The following is a 22,658-nucleotide window of genomic DNA, read 5'->3' as shown; positions in this document are numbered from 1 at the left end:
CTACCCGACCGTAACCGGAAACAGTGTATTAAATGACGTCACAATAACGCGGGATAAGATCAACCACTTGAAATCACATTTTAAAATTGAAACACTAATGGCAAAAATACATTTAAAATATCATAAATTGACACTTTCTAAAATCTTGATTTATTTTACGGGACCTGACACAATACAAACAGGATAAACAATTTCCATGCATATTGTTATACGATGATTCGCGATCCGAACATACCCAAAGATAGTGCGTTCATCGGATGATAACCGCAATTGCCGAAAGGCAGTTCATCTAAGGAATGGAAGTGGAGGTGCAAACATATAAATATGAATTTAAAAATGCAAAAAAGAGAGCAACAATCAAACATAAATATGTGTATAAGCAATTACAAAACCAGAGACATGTACAAATACTATATATAGGATTTCATATGTTAAGTACACACAATTGGCTATATGCTATTCTAGTATTCACAAAAACAGGCTTTAAATAACCGTGAATTGCATTGATATGTTAATATCAGTATACGGTCATATAGACAACATTTCGTAAACACACTTTACAGTGATGTTAAGCCCAACACGTTCGGTTTCGATATGTTTTATGTATTTCTTTACACAAGGGATATTTTTAATCTTAGTGTAGACTTCTAGTCATGAAACATTAACAAGCAGCACACCTAGGGTGAGGTAAAACGTCTCTGCGATGATTACCAACAGCGCTTCAGAAATATGTTATCCCGTTTCTGCTACTTAACTTCATCCTGATTCCTATGGTTGTACTTCAATCATACACGAGATGCAACTGTTCACCATGTACACATATGTTTAAAAGTTATTGAACTGATTATCTTCTTTCATGTAGTTAAGGATATTGTTTGGCTACAAGTTCAATGCTTTTGTCGAACACTTCATAAATGACAGCGCCGTACTTGTGTGGGATGTAACGATTGTCTTGTTAATGTTCTCCAATTCCTATATTCCGTTTATCTCGTGCTAACAAGATGTTTTAAAAGACCTTTCCACTGCTGTTTAGATGGTAGGTAAGTTGGCTAAAGAAGCTAGTCGTTTATGAATGTTTACAACCTAGCGTGCATAGTATTTTGCAAATGTCTGGATTCAACCCATACTTATTTTATTGTTTAATTCTATAAACAGATATCTGCTTTTACAATTGACGTTTAGGAACAGTAGCTTATGTAGAAATATCATTTTTATTAACATGTTACAACAAGTTAAACACGAAAAACATGAAATCACACATATCAGATTTTGCATATTTCTTTTATTAAATGCTGAAGTTTATTTTTTAGTACTCATATCATGGTTATTGATAGTATTTTACAGTTCACTGTCGAATAAGGCTAAAGGCATGTGTATTTTATTATACAGGTTTATATAATTGGATTAAACCATGAGGATGTAAGCCTTGTGCAGACAAAGCAAAGAAGGCGTTTTTGGCTTTTGGTAGCGTTCCTCAATACGTATTTTGCAGCTATAATTTGAAATTACTGGACTGCTCAAGACTTATGTCCCCGCATAAATCATCAGCAGGCGTTACATTTTGCTGCTTGCTGAATATTAAATCCGTCGACTTCGTCGTGGTAATGTCAATTTTCCAATCCGTGCAGTGGCGATACACTCCGTAGAGCATGCTTTGCAAATTCAAGGGAGATAACGAGACTAGAGAAATGTCATAAGCAAATGAAAGATTACCTCCATTTGTTAAAAAATACATGGAACATCCTAGATAACTGTTTCCAGTTTATGTAAAAGTTCACCTATAAACACGAGATAATAAAATGTTTACAATACGCCTTAGAGTCTCACTGGTTTCAGGACTGGTTTTTCATTTGAAATGCTACCCTCACAGCCAAACATCACACTTAAAAGCCATATCAGCATATCAAACAAGGATTTCTGATCGAGCATGCTGTAAAATTAACTGACAGGCACTCCATATCTTTTTCATATTATAACTTTATCTTTTGCCACAAACATTTTAACAAAGTGTTTTATTACCGTGAAAATCCTTTTCATCAGTTTATGTGATATTTTTAACTGTCAGTTCATTGCCAATACACGACACTTTTCAATGATTTCGACCTGTGCCCCGAATAATTTGTAGTCTAAATCCGTAACTGAGTTTAAATCAACATAAGTTCACCTTATTTTCAAATTTGTTTGTCTGTGTTCATCAAAAGTCTCGTTTTGCTGATATTTAGTTGCGGAAGGATGTTTGTCTTCTTGGGCGCCCCTCAATAGTCCACTGCCTACGCATACATCTGGGTGGTGTATGGGAGATCCGGTAAATGACTTTCTACATTTTTCATTGTATTTGCCTTAAAGTCATTTAGGATGGATGGGTCTCCGTCGTTTATTGATATGTTACTAAGGCACTGATGTAATTCTTTCGAATACTTATCGATATGGTCCGTTGTACATTTGTGCAACGCCACACCGTTCTGTCGGCGTAAAGATGGCCAGGGGTTGCTGGTACGATTAAATGTAATGTCATATGGTCCGCATATGGTTCGCGGTTATTGCTTTGTTTGTTGATCCTTATCCAGAATTTGTACCGATGAATGCAATGCACGTTCAATTAACACATGGTCATTTTTTTCCTATCGGTATGAATATTCCTTCCTTTAAAACAAAGTATGAGATGCACGGATGTAAGGTTGATCGCATTAAAAATATATGTCAACAATGAAATTTTCACAGACAAATTTTGGTTGCTATTTCTAACGTTCCTTGCAGCAATAACGCTCACCATTGTAGAATAGACCGAGATGAATATTTGTAAACTATTCAACATAGATTTGTAATCATCAACATCATGAATAAATACATACAATAAATACATAAATAAATACAGAACTTATAGTGACATTTTTTCTATACATCTAATCTCATTACCAGAAAGTCGATGCTTTCTAAGTATCACGAACAGATGAGCAATAAATAAGTGTTTTGTTCTGATACAGAATTGCAGTACCAGATTTACAACATCATCGTACTGTTTACAAAAGCTGCTAGAACTTGGTACCACTTTATGGTTACTAATAAGTGCAATATCTACACATTTGCTATTAAACATGTGTGACAATAGTTAAGGCAAAGTCATGATTCTCAACATAGTCAATAAAGCAAGGAGTACACCGTTTATTACACCTTTATCCTTTATGCTATTATATATATTAAGATAAACTACCGAACGACAATAATCAATTAACACAGACAAGTCACATACTACTGTGTGCCTCTTAGTAGCATATTCGTCTTGCGTCGGGTCTCAAGCATTCATATTACTCCTGTCGTTATTAACCGATGTCCCTGTAGGTGGTTCCGTTTGTAATATGTACATTGTCACAGTAGCCATTGTCCTACAATTGCCATATATCACGCCTTGCGTACCCGCAATTCCGTTGCCTGTAGCATTAATAGTTCGCTCACATTGTCTTACGCTATGATCAGTGTGAGAATCAGAAAAAAACAGTTTCGCATGGCCGGTCTGAAGTCATCAGAATTACCGCTGGTATGGTTATATCTCATAAGTGCCTCATCCCTACGATATCGCGATCTTTTTAATCTAGTATCATAATCGTGTCTTCTTGCTCTTCCTAAACATAATTCTTAAAATGATTGTCAATATATGTATATCAAATATATTAGTAGAAGTGCAGACATGAACAATCTCAAAATAGTTCATCAGAAATCCTAATATTTAAATGTGAAACTTTGTGACAAGACAGATGGGTTAGAGCATTGAAAATTAACATCCAGGCCTAAAGTTAAAACAAGCTGATACATTTCAAAACTAAGACATCATTTTTGTGTTTTTGAAATATGTAATTCAAGTTTCCGGTTTCTAAAAGTATGACAAAACAGTAGGAGAAAAGAAAGTCCATGTAGTGGAATGTGTTGATATGGCATTTATTTTATTCGTTGAGTTTATACGTCACTAACAGCACCTTACGAGTCGACAAACCATAATATATCTTCAATACAACTCTATACAATACATCTCAGTCATACCGTGAAATATGCATTGCGCTAGACGGATAGGTTATACAAATAATTAAGAAGAATCATGTTGATGAATTGATTTTCAGTAATTTGATAGTCGAGGGTAAACGGAGTAAATTATAAAGGCTTGTAATGTATTATTTATTAGGTTTATATTTCTGATCTTGTTATTATTGAAAATCATTGAGACAATTCTGAGGTTATTGCAAAACAGGTGTAATCCCCAAGAAGATTTGGGATTCAAAACGACTCGTCTTTCAATGACATTGAAAAGCGGTAAACAAATAATTTACTGGTAAGGCTATTTTGATGCGTGAGTTATTTGTTTGAGGTTTTTGTAGTTGTGTATGAAATGTTTATACGTTTATGTATCTAATTCATTGTCGTTAAGGCCCTTGTCTTGTGTCTCTTATTTATTGTCGTTAAGGCCCTTGTCTTGTGTCTCTAATTCATTGTCGTTAAGGTCCTTGTCTTGTGTCTCTAATTCATTGTCGTTAAGGCCCTTGTCTTGTGTCTCTAATTCATTGTCGTTAAGGCCCTTGTCTTGTGTCTCTAATTTATTGTCGTTAAGGCCCTTGTCTTGTGTCTCTGAACATAGTAAAGTTTTACCTGTGCTCGTCTCTGTAGTTTTCATTGTATATGTGCGAGTAAACACCGCAAGGTACACAGCATAGTAAGAAGTCATTTACATCTGTATGGCAGTAATCTCGAAAATGGGATAACATAGTTACGAAGTACAGGCGTTTTGTATCAAACAGTTTGCGGATGTTTAGTATTTTAATATGGTGATGTCATTGTTGCGGCATGCTTCCATTATGGCAAACATGATGAAGTAAATGACTAGGAAAGGAAAAGCCCTCTTCATTATCCCTGCTTTGTTGCGCTTGAGAATGAATACATTAATAGAGAGGATGTCCGCTATCCTCGGTACAGTTGCTGAATGACGCCGATTCAGTAAGTGTCACTTGTGAACAATTTGTGATTTGGTCATAAAAAAGATTCATTTTTTTTTCAGTTCAGTTACGTGCATGGAATTCATTTATTTGTATAATTTTAAAAAAGAGATTGATCTAAATTGGCCGGATGGTTTTAGTGGAGATGACGTTAGATGTTGACGAACGACGGACGGACGGACGGACGACGGACGCCGGGAGTTGGGCGATAGGAAAAGCTCAGCTTGAACACTACTACCTACGTGCTCAGGTGAGCTAAAAAACTTAATAACCTGGTTTCTTAACAAGATGCTTTATTTAATTTTTTAATTGTTATTTATTTGGGTGGTTTTATAGACAACCATAAACATTTCAAAATCCACAATAAGGATTTTTCCTGACTTCATAATAATATGTTAATTATATAAGATACATCATTTAAGTATGGTGGCATATTATAACTTAATAAGTAACGCGAATCTTATTACATTTTGAATCCTCTGTTATGAAACACTGCTGGTAATGCAAAGAATTTGAAAATCGAACATTGCAATTTCGAAATGCAATTCGTTCATAAGTTTGATACACTGAAATTTGCAAATCAATAGATTCAAATTTAAGAACGGGTAATAATCGGGCTTCAAAAAAACTTTAAACGTTTAAAATTCTGTTTGGTCATATTTAATATCAGTTGGTACGCGTGATCGTTTTACATATTGGTTAAATCATGCTTAAGAGCATTTTTTATATCTAAATACCAGAAAATAATTCGAACGTTTAAAGCTCAATTATCTATACTTGTAATACAAGCCGACTTGTTCAAGCCTTGGAGAACATTTTTAATATGAATATCCTTAGACTATGAATGTATGCTCATTATATTTTGAATAAACTATTCAAATTGACTTCTTTAACACGCAACCTTAAATAACGTAATTTGAAGTTATTATTCAGACATTCAACATTTTTGGCAGTCAGTTTGCTATTTAAGTGACACCGAACCATATCAAGTACCGTCTCCGTGGCCTTGTAGTTAAGGCGTCCGCATACGAAGCTGGAGGTCGTGGGTTCAATCCCAGGCCGCGTTATACCGAAATACGTTAAAAGTAGGTACAAATAGCTCCCTTGCCTGGCGTTCGGCATTTAAAGGGTAGTGCTTGGAAAAGTGGTGTACTCAGTACTAATTCAACCCAGGAAAGTTGTTTCCCGTAAAACGGTGCTTTACACCGAGCATGACATTGAACCACAATTTAAGTCGTGATGGCGTCACGGCGGGGTCAAGCCATAATGCAGCCAATGGATGCGGGCAGACCTACTGATAAACTCAAATAAACAAACAAACATCAAGTACACTATTGTCGCTGTTCCGTATGTGTCAATCATGTAGGGCCATTATATGTTAACTTTTTCGAGCGCATGTGCCCGTGTCAGATAATGTGAAAAGATCATGTCCCACTTGCGTGAATTTGATATATATCTGTGAAGATTTAAGTCAGTAATAAAATCAACAAAACATATTAGAGCCTTGCAACATGTATAATTCTTACAGGTTAAAGTAACGATGAACGTTTGATAATGATACGGGCCCCCGGTATTGTTTTTCTACTCAAACATCAAGTACACTATTGTCGCTGTTCCGTATGTGTCAATCATGTAGGGCCATTATATGTTAACTTTTTCGAGCGCAAGGGCCCGTGTCAGATAATGTGAAATGATCATGTCCTACTTGCGTGAGTTCGATATATATCTGTGAAGATTTAAGTCAGTAATATAATCAACAAAACATATTAGAGCCTTGCAACATGTATAATTCTTACAGGTTAAAGTAACGATGAACGTTTGATAATGATACGGGCCCCTGGTATTGTTTTTCTACTCGTATGTTGGATTATCGTTGCAATCCAATCAAATAAAACAGTGAACAATGAAAGATAATGACTTAAAATGATTGACGTTCATTTATATTTATATGAAAAACTTTAAATCACATGTTCTATTTATTGTAATCCTTTAATGTTTATATGAAAAACTGGATTTTTTGCAGAGAAGTATTGCAATGATTTTTTTTCGATTATACCAGATTATAAAAACAGGATTCCATCAGTTAAAGCGTTCTACCCCGTCGATTTCTAATTCGATTCCTTCTAAAAAGACCCATTCCAAACTTAAGATGATTCAACATTTGTAATTATAACGAAAATCGGACCATTTACATTTCAGATATCAAGCATGCATATCGTCAAGTTCACATTAATACAACTTAAACTCACGCAATATTTGACCGTCATTTTTTTCTCAAATTGACAGATAATTTATTATAATGCAAACAAAAATGAACGAGGCTCTTCTCTCGAGTTACAAGTACTGCTGGACGAGTATATTTAAGGAATGTATTGCGGGGTTGATATCATTATCGGGGCATGAACGCAATTGTGCTGGTCATTGTGTGTGGTGTCCGAGAAAATGAAGTTGCGGTGTGAATATTTGGTCAGAAATGTATCTAAAACAATGTTTATGTTCTTCGCATTTATTGATGAAAAACAATATGTTCTTTTGATCATGAAACCACATGCTTTTAAACCGGAGTAATATTTTACCTTGTATGTTGTACATACATGCAGCTTTCTGCGGTATTATAAAAAATAATTTCATTTCAGTTCAATCATGCTAAGGCAATTTCGGAGATAAGCGTAGTACCCAGCAATGATTACGGTGTCATTGTAAAGGGTCACATGGTTCAATGTCTGTCTAGTTTTGTTAAAGAACTCCAGACAGTACGTTAGTGGCTAAATTAATTCATGATTATCGTTAAAAGATCTCAATTGAAACCAGTATACAATGAATTGTGTCAAATTAACGACACAAATAGTTGTATTTTGTATGGGTTAATAGGTAAATGAATGGCAATTATTAAAATTCCATCGATCAATATATAATTGTATTCAAAATCCAGATCATCGTTTACATGAATAATTGACCTGGTTATGGTTATCGTTGGTGCAAAATATTTTCTTTCCAACGATACAATCTGACAATTTCTTAACCTTTTGCGTATATTGCTTGAGCAGGGTTTCTATGTAGGTGATAATATCTTGGTCTTGACAATTTGTTATCAGCATTCTATATAAAAAGTTAAGCTTCACGTATATCCTATTTATACACACCAGTTATGGACCTTGCTGTGCATACTCGTATTTCTCACGCAACATGTTGTGTTGATAATTAATATAAAGAAGGATACAATTTATTTTGCATTGATTAGGTTTTGAATAACAACTATGGCGAAAACGCCAGCAGCGACAAAAACCGTCGAGCTTAAAATTCAAGCCCGAACATAGAAGTAGATTATTGCAATATTGATCATTATTCCTCACTAATTGCATGTCAAGATATTATGCCAATTACAGTTCAGAAATATATACACTAATACGTTGGTATAAGAGATATCGACCGTGTTAAATAGTTCCATAGTGTTTACTAAAATCTTAAATAATAAGAAACGTGCAAACATACTTTACGCACTGAAAAAGACAACTCTCCGTTTTCATTCTTACAAAATGCACACACAATAACTTATCTCCATAGCTTGGTTTAACTTTTAATATGTCAATATAACATTACAATTTCAATGCTTACGCCTTTTGAATAAAATCGAACGATATGGAGTAGAAATAATATCGTAAACGTAGACACAGGAAAAAGACAAAACATAAAAGGCTTAAGTTTTTTGCAAAGATAAAATGTTAATTAATATATAATAATAATACGGTATATCAATTAAAATGCGTTGATTTTTTTAACTCTTTTAAAGCATTGAAATATTTAAGAGAACAGACAAAGTTCAATACCTTGTGTATAATAGAATGCTGGTTTGTCAAAAAAGAATAAGAAAGGAACTTCAATGATTTTGGAGGAAATGTACCTCTCTCGTTGTTCACGAAAGGGCCTGTGATATCAGTGTTTTAGATTTTCGACATGTATGCGTTCGTGTATGCACACCGAACCTTTGGCATCATGTCTTTGAAATCTCTAGAAATGTCCGACGTTCTATTTGACTCTCGTAATTTCAATTTTTTAACCACGTCTTTTAAACTAGTAAATCTATCGTAATTATAATTATTACTGGTTTTGAACAACTGTCATGATTTGTAACTAGTCCAGCCAAGAATGTCGTTATGCGCTTTAACAACACTGTCAGGATATTTGAGACTCATTTGAAACAAGGATAAGATTATACATGTACACCTAAACATGCACGTTCTTCTGATACAGTTAGAGCATGCTTTTTGTTAATGACGGAGGGGATATAACGAGTGGTTAGACACGACAGTAAGAAGGAGAGATATATGCATATTTGCTGGACTATGCAGAAGGAGAAACTAACTGCATTTTGTTTCACGAAACAGGAGTAATGCATTATTGCAAGCTGGTACACAAACAGAAGGAGGAATTCATGGTATTTTGTTTTGGATGGGTGGGACATAACTGTATGTTGTACCACAAAGCAGAAGGGAGGAGTAACCGCATGTTGTTGCACTAGACTGGACTGGACGCTATAACAGGATACTGCTCAATACATGAATGGAATTGATTTCATGTGGTTGCACAAGGCAATTTGGAACACAAATGCATGTTGTTGAACGTGAAGAAGAAGCTAAACGTTAAAGTGCATGCACAAGGAGCTTAATGTTGAAATACATGTCCATGCAGCTAGACGTTGAAGTGCATGTACAAGCAGCTTTACGTTTTAGTACATGCACAAGAAGCTAGACGTTAAAGTGCATGCACAATCATCTTTACGTTGAAGTCTGTGTACAAGCAGATAGACGTTGAAGTGCATGTACAAGTAGCTTTACGTTGAAATACATGCAGAATAAGCTAGACGCTAAAGTGCATGCACAATCATCTTTACGTTGAAGTACATGTACAAAGAGCTAAACGTTCAAGTGCATGTACAAGTAGCTTAACGTTGAAGTACATGTGCAAGTAGCTAAACGTTGAAGTCATGTGCAAGTAGCTAAACGTTGAAGTGCATGTACAAGTAGCTATACGTTGAAGTACATGCAAAAGTAGCTAAACGCTAAAGTACAGATACAAGTAGCTAAACGTTGAAGTGCATGTGCAAGTAGCTAAACGTTCAAGTACATGCAAAAGTAGCTAAACGTTGAAGTACATGCACAAGTAGCTAAACGTTGAAGTACATGCACAAGTAGCTAAACGTTGAAGTACATGCACAAGTAGCTAAACGTTGAAGTACATGTACAAGTAGCTAAACGTTGAAGTACATGCACAAGTAGCTAAACGTTGAAGTACATGCACAAGTAGCTAAACGTTGAAGTGCATGCACAAGTAGCTCAACGTTGAAGTGCATGCACAAGTAGCTAAACGTTGAAGTGCATGCACAAGTAGCTAAACGTTGAAGTGCATGCACAAGTAGCTCAACGTTGAAGTTCATGCACAAGTAGCTAAACGTTGAAGTGCATTCACAATTAGCTCAACGTTGAAGTCCATGCACAAGTAGCTAAACGTTGAAGTGCATGTACAAGTAGCTAAACGTTGAAGTGCATGCACAAGTAGCTAAACGTTGAAGTGCATGCACAAGTAGCTCAACGTTGAAGTGCATGCACAAGTAGCTAAACGTTGAAGTGCATGCACAAGTAGCTAAACGTTGAAGTGCATGCACAAGTAGCTCAACGTTGAAGTGCATGCACAAGTAGCTAAACGTTGAAGTGCATGCACAAGTAGCTCAACGTTGAAGTGCATGCACAAGTAGCTAAACGTTGAAGTGCATGCACAAGTAGCTCAACGTTGAAGTGCATGCACAAGTAGCTAAACGTTGAAGTGCATGTGCAAGTAGCTAAACGTTGAAGTGCATGCACACGTAGCTAAACGTTGATGTGCATGCACAAGTAGCTAAACGTTGAAGTGCATGCACAAGTAGCTCAACGTTGAAGTGCATGCACAAGTAGCTAAACGTTGAAGTGCATGCACAAGTAGCTAAACGTTGTAGTACATGCACAAGTAGCTCAACGTTGAAGTGCATGCACAAGTAGCTAAACGTTGAAGTGCATGCACAAGTAGCTCAACGTTGAAGTGCATGCACAAGTAGCTAAACGTTGAAGTGCATTCACAATTAGCTCAACGTTGAAGTCCATGCACAAGTAGCTTAACGTTGAAGTGCATGTACAAGTAGCTAAACGTTGAAGTGCATGCACACGTAGCTAAACGTTGAAGTGCATGCACAAGTAGCTCAACGTTGAAGTGCATGCACAAGTAGCTAAACGTTGAAGTGCATGCACAAGTAGCTAAACGTTGAAGTGCATGCACAAGTAGCTCAACGTTGAAGTGCATGCACAAGTAGCTAAACGTTGAAGTGCATGCACAAGTAGCTCAACGTTGAAGTGCATGCACAAGTAGCTAAACGTTGAAGTGCATGCACAAGTAGCTAAACGTTGAAGTGCATGCACAAGTAGCTCAACGTTGAAGTGCATGTGCAAGTAGCTAAACGTTGAAGTGCATGCACACGTAGCTCAACGTTGAAGTGCATGCACAAGTAGCTAAACGTTGAAGTGCATGCACAAGTAGCTAAACGTTGAAGTGCATGCACAAGTAGCTCAACGTTGAAGTGCATGCACACGTAGCTAAACGTTGAAGTGCATGTGCAATTAGCTAAACGTTGAAGTACATGCACAAGTAGCTCAACGTTGAAGTGCATGCACACGTAGCTAAACGTTGAAGTACATGTGCATGTAGCTAAACGTTGAAGTACATGCGCAAGTAGCTAAACGTTGAAGTGCATGTGCAAGTAGCTAAACGTTGAAGTGCATGAGCAAGTAGCTAAACGTTGAAGTGCATGCACAAGTAGCTAAACGTTGATGTGCATGCACACGTAGCTCAACGTTGAAGTACATGTGCAAGTAGCTAAACGTTGAAGTGCATGTGCAAGTAGCTAAACGTTGAAGTACATGCGCAAGTAGCTCAACGTTGAAGTGCATGTACAAGTAGCTAAACGTTGAAGACAAGATCAAATTTAGACTTGAGCCCCTTAAATTAGACACTCAAACGTTTAGATTCACTTTTGACATTGAACATTTTCTCATTTCAAACAAAATGGAAACATGAATAACATATAGAGAATTTTACAATACAATCCCTTTTTCTTTGCGTCCATGGAAAGATGACTATCTGCCGTTGCCGGTTAATTATGACGCTAGCTTGTGACTTACAGAAAACTTTATCAGGCGGTTGCGAAAAGAACCATTCATGTATTCAGACGCTAGCTGTATACATCTGCAGAGTCAACGAATCAGCGCTGATATTATGAACTTTATTATGATATTAGGAACATTGATATTAGTTGTTGACGCACGACTTTTGGTGCAAACTTGATCAAATATATTGCGATCTAACACTGAAACAAATAGTTATCCTCTGACTTTTCATTTCAATTCGATTAAAGTATTGCTTACGTAGTATACTAGGTTAGAATACCAATATGCAATTCAATGTAATTTTCAATAATTTTTAAAACTTAAATAAAAAAGTTCATGCCTTATTTCACATAGTCCAGATTTCTAAATATGAGAACTTTGGACCATTTACTTAATTGACGCCTTATTACCGACGCGAGGTGTCAAGTTCCATGTCGTTTGGACCATTTACTTAATTGACGCCTTATTACCGACGCGAGGTGTCAAGTTCCATGTCTAATTATCGACGCGAGGTGTCAAGTTCCATGTCTTATTTTCGACGCGGGGTGTCAAGTTCCATGTCTTATTACCGACGCGTGGTGTTAAGTTCCATGTCCTTATTACCGACGAGGGTTGTCAAGTTCTATGTGTCAAGTTCAATGTCGTTTGGATCCTTGCCTTGTGCCTCTAAACATGACTAATTACATTATTTCTTAATTAAGTTTCGACAACTAGAACTCACCAGAGTGAACGTTGTCTTTGTTTTTATGAGAATGAATGAGTTTATTGGTTTATGGTAATACAACTAGTGATTGAACCAACTTGGTAGAGGGCCATCATATGATGCTACATAACAGATTTTTAAGGTCTGTGCCATGTGGTTTAAGCAATGAAGATTTTCAACGAATTACCAATAGAAGTGTATCAAATATCTAAGCTCTATGCCTGATTGATTTTGTCAAGATGACTTTTGAATTGTTTCCTTAGCAAAAAAAATAGATAACCTTGTTTCTAAACAAGATGTTTTATTTCATTTTATTTTATTTTGATGTTTAAATAGACAACCTTAAACATTTCAAAATCCACAATAAGAAGGTATATATAGGCAATATGACTTGAAATTTACAAATGAAAACATAACTTATCCGTCTAAATTTACTGAAGATAAAAGGAAATATGCAATGAGATATACATTCATTAAAGTCAACTTTATGCGTTTTATTTCCCCAAATATATTTCCTTCTACTAACAACGGATTATATTAGTACCAAACAGACATTAAATAAATAAAATATAAAAGTCATACATACCTTATTCACCAATAACACTGGCTGAGATTGTATGTTTGGGAAATATATATTACTAAATCACGCCACAACTATGTCTGAAACAGCCGTATTGATATATCCCCTTAAAATTCTATTGAGCAGTGGGTTAACATAACTATGTCTGAAACAGCCGTATGGATTTATCCCCTTAAACTTCTATTGAGCAGTGGGTTTACACAACTATGTTTTAATCAACCGTATTGATATATCACCTTGAACATCAATTGAGCAGTGGGTTTTACACAACTATGTCTGAATCAACCGTATGGATATATCGCCTGAAACATATATTGAGAAGTGGGTTTACACAACTATGTCTGAATCAACCGTATGGATGTATCGCCACAAACATCTATTGAACAGTGGGTTTACACAACTAGTCTGAATGAACCGTATGGATATATGGCCTGAAACCTCTATTGAGCAGTGGGTTTACACAACTATTTCTGAAGCGTCTAATTAGGACCTAATACAACTAAATATGCCCGCGTTGTATTCACTGATTTTTGTAAACCAGATGTGTTTGAACTGAGGCTGCAAGTTCGAGGGTTTATCCATTCTAGTTCCAGAAGTGGTATTCATTAGCCAATTAAGGTTAACATTATGGTACTAAATCACGCACACGCAACCACAGACACACACACGCACGCACGCACGCACGCACGCACGCACGCACGCACGCACGCACACACACACACACACACACACACAAACACACACACACACACAAGCACACGCACACGCACACGCACACGCACGCACGCACGCACGCACGCACACACGCACACACACACACACACACACCCCTCACATTTGCAATTCGAATGAAATTTACGTTTCATAAGTTCAATAATTTAAGCGTACATGTGTTATATAGGAGAGTTCTCTATGGTTTTCTCGAAGACGATTCTGTCTAGCTGGCCTCATGACATGATGTTTAAACTTTTTGCTATTGAGCTTGTTTCTGTAGTTGTTCACATAAGTATTGTTTTTAACATAATTAATGACATGCCTTGAGTTGGGTCTCGCCTCAGGAGCTTTTTCAAACGAGAGTATTTCATTGGTTTGGGTTGGTTGTTAATAGTATACTCGTACATGCTTGTAACATGCTAGTTGAATCTTTTTCCGGGCTTTAATGGGCTCTGGAGTCACGAGAATTCATAAAACGAAAGTTTATTTTAATTCGCTGTTTCTTCATAGCTTTCTCGTACATTAATGCGTCTTGTCAGATTAAACATCTCACAAATCGAATCAATGATTCATTGGTTTGGTCAGTGTTTGACTTTCTTGGATAGACACATCTACGGTCTTGGTCATTTTCTGCGGGAACTAGCGAGCACATAGTTGACAAGATGACGAGCATACTATTGTTGTTTTTAACATATTTTGTGCTTATGCGGCATGTGGTTGACGTAAATCTGCCGATTACAGTCTGTAGAGAATCATATGTTATGAATGATTGAAAATCGAATATTGCAATTTCGAAATGCAGTTCGTTCTCACAATCACGTTTCATACACTGGCATTTGCAAATCAATAGCTTCAAATTTAAGAACGAGTAATAATCGGGCTTTACAAAAAATCCCCATCAAACGAGAACATAGCTTCCTTGTTTAAATTTCAGTTTCGTCATATTTAATATCAGATGTAACGCGTGATCGTACATATTGGTTAAACCACGCTTAAGAACATTATTAATATATAAATACCTGCAAATAAATCGAACATTTAAATCTGCTATCATTTTTCTATACTTGTAATACTTGTAACCGACTTGTTAAATCCTTTGAGAACATTTGTATTATGAACAGCCTTAGACTATGAGTGTATACTCATTATATTTTGAATAAACTATTCAAATTGATTTCTTTAACAAACAACCTTAAATAAGGTAATGTGAAGTTATTATACGGACCTTCCACATGTTTTGCAGTCAGTTTGCTATTGAAGTGGCACTGAACCATATCAAGTACACTGTTATCGCTGTTCCGTATGTGTCAATCATGCAGGGCCATTAGAAGTTAATTTTCCTTTTTCGATCGAAAGAGCCCGTGTTACATACTGTGATATGGCCATGTCCTACTTGCGTGATTACGATATGAATTAGAAAGACTTAATTCAGTAATATAATTAACAAAACGTATTATAACCATGCAACATGTATAATTTTCACAGGTTAGTAAAACGTTCAATAATAAGACGGGCCCAAGGGATTAGTTTATCGACTCGTATGTTGGAATATCTTTGCAATTCAAACAAACAAGATTAGTGAACAATTAAAAGATAATCATTTAAAATGATTGACTTTCATCGATTTTGATAATATTTTTTTTAAAACTCTCTTTATTGTTTTCCATTAATATTTGTATGAAAACCTGGGATTTTCGCAGATAAATATTGCATTTATTTATATTATGCCAGATTATAAAAACAGCATTCCATGAGTTGAAGCGTTCTACCCTGTCGATGTCTAATTCGAATCCTTTTAAACAAAAATACAATGCCAAACTTAAGATGATTCAACATTTGTAATTATAACGAGAATCGGACAATTTATATTTACATTTCAGATATCAAACATGCATCCTTAAACGTGGTTATCATATCATCGATTACCTTAAATGTTATACCAGGGGCGCATCCAGAATTTAACGGGGGTGGAACTAAGGGATTTAAGCTTTTGGACAAGCGCCCCTTCCACCGAAATGAAATTAATTTGGTATTTAGTATTGGCAGGGGAGGGTGGGGCTATTTTCCCAATTACATTTTAGCAATTTCCAGTTTAAAATGTTTTGTCTTTGGCGTCTTACTTTTTTGTACTATATTTCATTACTTTAACCCCCCCCCCCCCGCCCCAAACACCCCCGTACCCGCTTTTCTACCGATTCATGTAGTGAACCACATTGGTATTAAACTATTACCTTTTACTCAAATACAACCTTATAGTATCCTTTGTCATGTATAATCCTGCCTTTATTTACTATTCGTTATACTCAATATTTAGATTTCCATTCATAATGGAACATTTAATATATCTCAAAATTGTTTTGCATCGAAGCCTATCAAAGTTTAGAATTTGATAACAAATGTATTGTTTTGTTTATAAAATCACTTCAAAAAAAATAAATTAAGAAAAACCTTGACGATAAATTAAATCACAATCTCCGAGTTACAAGTACTGTTGGCCGAGTAAATTTGATAACAGGTCAGAAATGTATCTAAAACAATTGCTGTTAATGTTCGTCGCATTGATTGGTGATAAACAATATGTTCGTTTGCTAAATTAACCCCATGCTTTTAAAAAATGAGAAATATTTGATCACGTATGGTGTTCATACATGCACTTTTCTGCTGTAACATAAAATTGATTTCATTTCAGTGCATTCATGCTTGTGAAATTGAGGAATTAAGCGTAGTAACCAGCAATGATTACGGTGTAACTGTAAAGGGTCACATGGTTCAATGTCTATCCAGTTTTGTTAAAGAACCCCAGACAGTACGTATGCGGCTAATTTGATGTATGATTTTCGTTGAAAAAACTTTGTTGAAATTCCTTTGCATGATTTGTGTTAAATTAACGACAAAGAATAGTCGGATTTTGTATTGGCTAATAGGTAAATGAATGGCAATTATTAAAATTCCATCGATCAATAGGCATCTGTATTTAAAATCCAGATCATCTTTTACATGAATAATTGACGTGGCTATGGTTATCGTCGGTGCAAAAAACATTTTGTTCCAGAGATACAATCTGACAATTTCTTAACCTTTTGAGTACATTGCCTGAGCAGGGGTGAACAAATTAAGTTAGTCTATGTTGTTGATGACATATAGGCCTATAGTAAATAATGGGAGTGATCTTGCGAATATTTTCCCCATCCGAATAGCAAGCTTTGTTTGCAGAATCCAAGAACCTCACTTAAACCTACAGAAGCCCATCGTACGTGTATTTCTAGCACACCGGATATGCACTTCCGGTGACGTCAGCCGTGCTGGAAAATCCCATCTGGCTTCCCCCCATGCCAGATGAGTCACACGCTGTGACGTAATACTTTATTTCTTTTATTATATACTTTAAGTAACGATAATTATGAGATTTCAATAGATGAGTTTCATAAACATTAACTTTGCAAAAATATATCTTCACAACAAATCGAAATAACCCTTCAAAGACTTGATATCGAAGGAACTTATTGACGTTGACAGTGAATAAAAATTACTGCGCGTCATGACGTCAGTAAATATTATCGCAAGCGCTTTTTGGTGAAATGTACAAAAATGAGCTTTTTTATGCAGTTTCTTCACACAAAAAATAATTAAGGTATGCTAGAAAAAATATCTACCATGTGTATCCGTTCCGGATATAAAAATCCGACCGTCGGGCACGCTGCGTAGCCGGTAACTCGGCAAGCCTCGTTACCAAGCAACGCAGGTGCCCTCGGGTCAGATTTTTCTATCCGGAACGGGAACACATGACAGATATTATTAATCTCTTGACAGTTTGTTTTCAGCATTCTTTATAAAAAGTTAAGCTTTACGTATATATATATATGTATATACACTAGTTATAGACCTGGCAGTGCATATTCGTATTTCTCAGGCAACATGTTGAAATTTGATATGAAGGAGTATAGAGTTTATTTTCCATTGATTATGTTTTGAATAACTACTATGGCGACAACGCCAACAGCGACAAAACCGTCGAGCTAAAATATCAAGCCCAAACATAGTAGTAGCATATTGCAATACCGATCAATATCCCTCGTTGATTGAATGTCAAGTTTTTGTACCAATTACTGTTCACAAATATATTCACTAAGACGTTGGTTTAAGATATATCGACCGTGTTAAATTGGTCCATAGTGTTAACTAAAATTTACAATAATACGAAACGTGCAAGCAAACGTTACTCACTGAAAAAGACAACTCTCTGTTCGTATTCTTACAAAATGCACACATAATAACTTCTCTCCATAGCTTGGTTTAACCTTTACGTATTTCAATATAACATTACAATTTCAAGGTTTACGCCTTTTCAATAAAATCGAACGATATGGAGTAGAAATTATATCGAAAACGTAGTCACAGGATAAAGACAAAACATAAAAGGCTAAAATTGTTGGTAAAGATAAAATGTTAGATATGCAATAGTAATAATACGGTATATTAATTGAAATGCGTTGATTGTTTGACCTCTTTCAAGGCATTGAAATATTTAAGAGAACGGACAAATGTTCAATACGTGGTGAATAATAGAATGCTGGTTTGTCAAAAAAGAAATAGAATGTTTTGGAGAAAATGTTGCATCTCCCTCGTTGTTCACGAAAGGGATTGTGGTATCAGTGTGTTAGGTTCTCGACATGTATGCATTCGTGTTTTGAACATAATCAACACACCGAACCTTTGGCATCATGTCTTTGAAATCTCTAGAAAAGTCCGACCTTCTATTTGACTCTCGTAATTTCAATTTATTAACCACGTATTTTAAACTAGTATATCAATCGTAATTATAATTATTACGGGTTTTGAACAAATGTCATGATTTGTAGCTAGTCCAGCCAAGACTATCGTTATGCGCATTAACAACACTGTCAGGATATTTAAGACTCATTTGAAACATGGCTAAGATTATACATGTACACCTAAACATGTACGTTCTTCTGATACAGTTAGAGCATGCTTTTTGTTATATGACGGAGGGGATACAACGAGTTGTTGGACACGACAGTGGGAGGAGAGATATATGCATATTTGCTGGACAATGCAGAAGGAGAAACTAACTGTATTTTGTTGCAGGAGTGATGTATGGCTGCAAGCTGGTACCCAAACAGAAGGATGAATTCATGGTATGTTGTTTTGCAAGGCTTGGGTGGGACATGACTGTATGTTGTACCACAAAGCAGAAGGGAGTCACCGCATGTCGTTGCACTAGGCTGGACGGGACGCTATAACAGGATACTGCTCAATACATGAATGGAAATGAATTCATGTGGTTGCACAAGGCGATTTGGAACACAAATGCATGTTGCTGAACGTGCAGAAGAAGCGAAACATTGAAGTCCATGCAGAAGTAGCTTGACGTTAAAGTGCATGCACAATCAGCTTTACGTTGAAGTACATGTACAAACAGCTAGACGTTGAAGTGCATGTACAAGCAGCTATATGTTGATGTACATGCAGAAGTAGCTAGACGTTGAAGTACATGTGCAAATAGCTAAACGTTGAAGTACATGTACAAGTAGCTAAACGGTGATGTGCATGCACAAGAAGCTAAACATTGAAGTACATGTACAAGTAGCTAAACGTTGATGTGCATGTACAAGTAGCTAAACGTTGATGCGCATGTACAAGTAGCTAAAGGTTGATGTGCATGTACAAGTAGCTAAACGTTGATGTACATGCACAAGTAGCTAAATATTGAAGAGCATGTACAAGTAGCTAATCGTTGAAGGATATGCTCAAGTAGCTAAACGTTGAAGTACATGCACAAGTAGCTAGACGCTGAAGTGCATGTACAATTAGCTAAACGTTGAAGTACATGTACAAGTAGCTACAAATTGAAGTGCATGCACAAGTAGCTAAACGTTGAAGTACATGTGCAAGTAGCTAAACGTTGAAGTACATGTGCAAGTAGCTAAACGTTAAAGTACATGTACAATTAGCTAAACGTTGAAGTAAATGCAGAAGTAGCGAGACGTTGAAGTGCATGCAGAACTAGCTGAGTTACATGTAAAACAAGGTTCTGGGTGGAGTTTATTAATTTGTATAATTTTCAAAAAGAGCAACATCCATGGAACTTTGATATAAGTTGTTGACGCACGACGGACGGACGGACGGACGACGGACGCTGAGCGTTAAACGAAAGGAAAAGCTCAGTCTGAATACTACTAGCTACGTGCTCAGGTAAGCTAAACTATTAATAGCAAACCTGTTAATGTTCTAAATCTAAAAAAGGTTATTAAAGTGTCAGTTCTGGGCAGTTTTAAGCGTGTATTTAGTCTTATGATAATTATCTCATCAAAATGTATTCTTAACATGTTTTTTAACAAAATAATTTGAATGACGATTACTTACCTACTTCCATTATCAATTCCAATTACTTTGATTCAATGGCGTGCTTTCATCCAACTGAAAAATATATTAATGACACTCAATATACTGGTCCAAAATCCACAAACGTCTGTGAGAAAAAAACATTATTGACACAAGTTTGATCGATATAAAAGACTTTTGTATATGATAATTATGAGTTTTAAAAGACGAAACGACGGACGGACGGACGGACGACGGACGCTGAGCGTTAAACGAAAGGAAAAGCTCAGTCTGACCACTAGTAGCTACGTGCTCCGGTGAGTTAAACCTTAATAGCAAACCTGTTAATGTTCTAAATCTAAAAAAGGTTACACAAGTGGCAGATATGGGCAAGCGTGTATTAAGTCGTATGATAATTTTCTGATCAAAAGGTAATCTTAACATGTTTTAACAAGTTAATTTGAATGGCGATTACTTACCTACTTCAATTTTCAATTCCAATTACTTTGATTCAATGGCGTGCTTTCATCCAACTGAAAAATAGATTAATGACACTTAATATTGTGTTCCAAAATCCACAAACGTCTGTAAGAATATACATTATTGACAAAAGTTCGATCGATATAAAAGTATTTTGTATATGAGTTTTAAAAGACCAAACCAACCAACTTCAAATTTATAATTGCATTCTCGAGGCGATCAATGCTACCCAATATATTGTAGAAAAAAAAATGTTTTGTAACGACGAAACCAACTTCAAATTTATAATTGCATTCTCGAGGCGGTCAATGCTACTCAATATATTGTAGAAAAAGACCTGTTTTGTAACCTCGTATTTTTTAGGAGAAAAGAAAAGAATACACCAGTTGATATTTGTATTTATTATCTAAATTTAATAAAGCATCTACTAATAGTCTGTTTCAATCAACATCCAGGCTGGTGTTTTTTTTTTTCTTTTCTCCTAAAAAAAATACGAGGTTACAAAAAACAAGTTAAAACAATCTGATACATTTCAAACCTAAGAATTTTGCATTTCAAAACTAGCACATCATTTTTGTGTTTTATGAATTATGTAATTCATGTTTCCGGCTTCTAAAAGTATAACAAAAACAGTTCATGTAGTGTAAAGTGTTGATATTTCTTTTATTTGTTGTGTTTATACGTCACTAACAGCACTTAACGAGTCGACAAACCATAATATATCATCAATACAACTCAGCCATATGGTGAAATATACATTGCTCTAGATGGATAGGTTATTCAAATAATTAAGAAGAATCATGTTGATGGTTTGATTTTCAGTAATTTGATAGTCGAGAGCAAACGGAGTAAATTATAAAGGCTTGTTATGTATTATTTATTAGGTTTATTTTTCTGATCTTGTAATTATTGATAATCATTGAGACAATTTTTAGGTTATTGCAAAACAGGTGTAATCCCCAAGAAGATTCAGGATTCAAAACGACTCGTCTTTCACTGACATTGAAAAGCGGTAAACAAATAATTTATCGGTAAGGCTATTTTGATGCGTGAGTTATTTGTTTGAGGTTTTCGTGGTTGTGTATGAAATGTTTATACGTTCGTGTCTCTAATTAATTGTCGTTAAGGCCTCTGTATTGTGTCTCTGAACATAGTATAGTTTTTAATTAACTGTGCTCGTCTCTGTAGTTTCCTTTGTATATGTGCGAGTAAACACCGCAAGGTACACAGCATAGTAAGAACTCATTTACATCTGTATGGCAGTAATCTCGAAAAGAGATATATAACATAGTTACAAAGGACAGGCGTTATGTATTGAAAGGTTTTCGGATGTTTAGTATTTTAATTTAGTGCTGTCATCGTTGCTGGATGCTGCCTTTAAAGCAAACATGATGAGGTAGATTACTAGGAAAGGAAATGCCCTCTTCATTATCCCTGCTTTGTTGCGCCTCAGAATGAAAACATTAATCGAGAGGATGTCCGCCATCCTCGGTACATTGGCTGAGTGACGCCGATTTAGTCAATGTCACTTGTGAACATTTTGTGATTTTGTCATAAATGAGTTTTAAAGTATTTCCTTTCAGTAACGTGACAACCATAGTTCTGCATGGACTTCATTTATTTGTATAATTTTAAAAATGAGCAACATCCATGGATCAGTGAAGTTTCAA

General features: G+C 35.7%; 1 protein-coding gene across 20 annotated transcripts in view; it reads right to left on the bottom strand.

Annotated features, from left to right (window-relative positions):
* Window positions 1–22,658, bottom strand: part of LOC128221883 (uncharacterized) — a 66,605-nt gene that overhangs the window by 4,769 nt on the left and 39,178 nt on the right. For 9 of the 20 annotated variants that reach the window (XM_052930522.1, XM_052930524.1, XM_052930527.1 and 6 more), the window contains 2 exons: window positions 20,988–21,041; window positions 20,551–20,604 (listed from right to left, as the gene is read on the bottom strand). The exons of 1 other annotated variant lie outside the window; for it this stretch is intronic. Coding sequence is in view for 7 of the 19 variants with exons in the window: in XM_052930535.1 (XP_052786495.1) it covers window positions 20,551–20,560 (10 nt within the window). In the remaining 12 variants the exon portion in view is untranslated. The remainder of the gene's footprint in view (window positions 1–20,550; window positions 20,605–20,987; window positions 21,042–22,658) is intronic. 10 more of the 20 variants (XM_052930523.1, XM_052930537.1, XM_052930531.1 and 7 more) reach the window with 4 other exon arrangements.

This window comes from Mya arenaria, chromosome 16 (assembly GCF_026914265.1).
Source record: "Mya arenaria isolate MELC-2E11 chromosome 16, ASM2691426v1".
Lineage (NCBI taxonomy): Eukaryota > Metazoa > Mollusca > Bivalvia > Myida > Myidae > Mya > Mya arenaria.
Note: the sequence above shows the minus strand (reverse complement) of the source record. Positions and strands in the feature narration are given on the sequence as shown.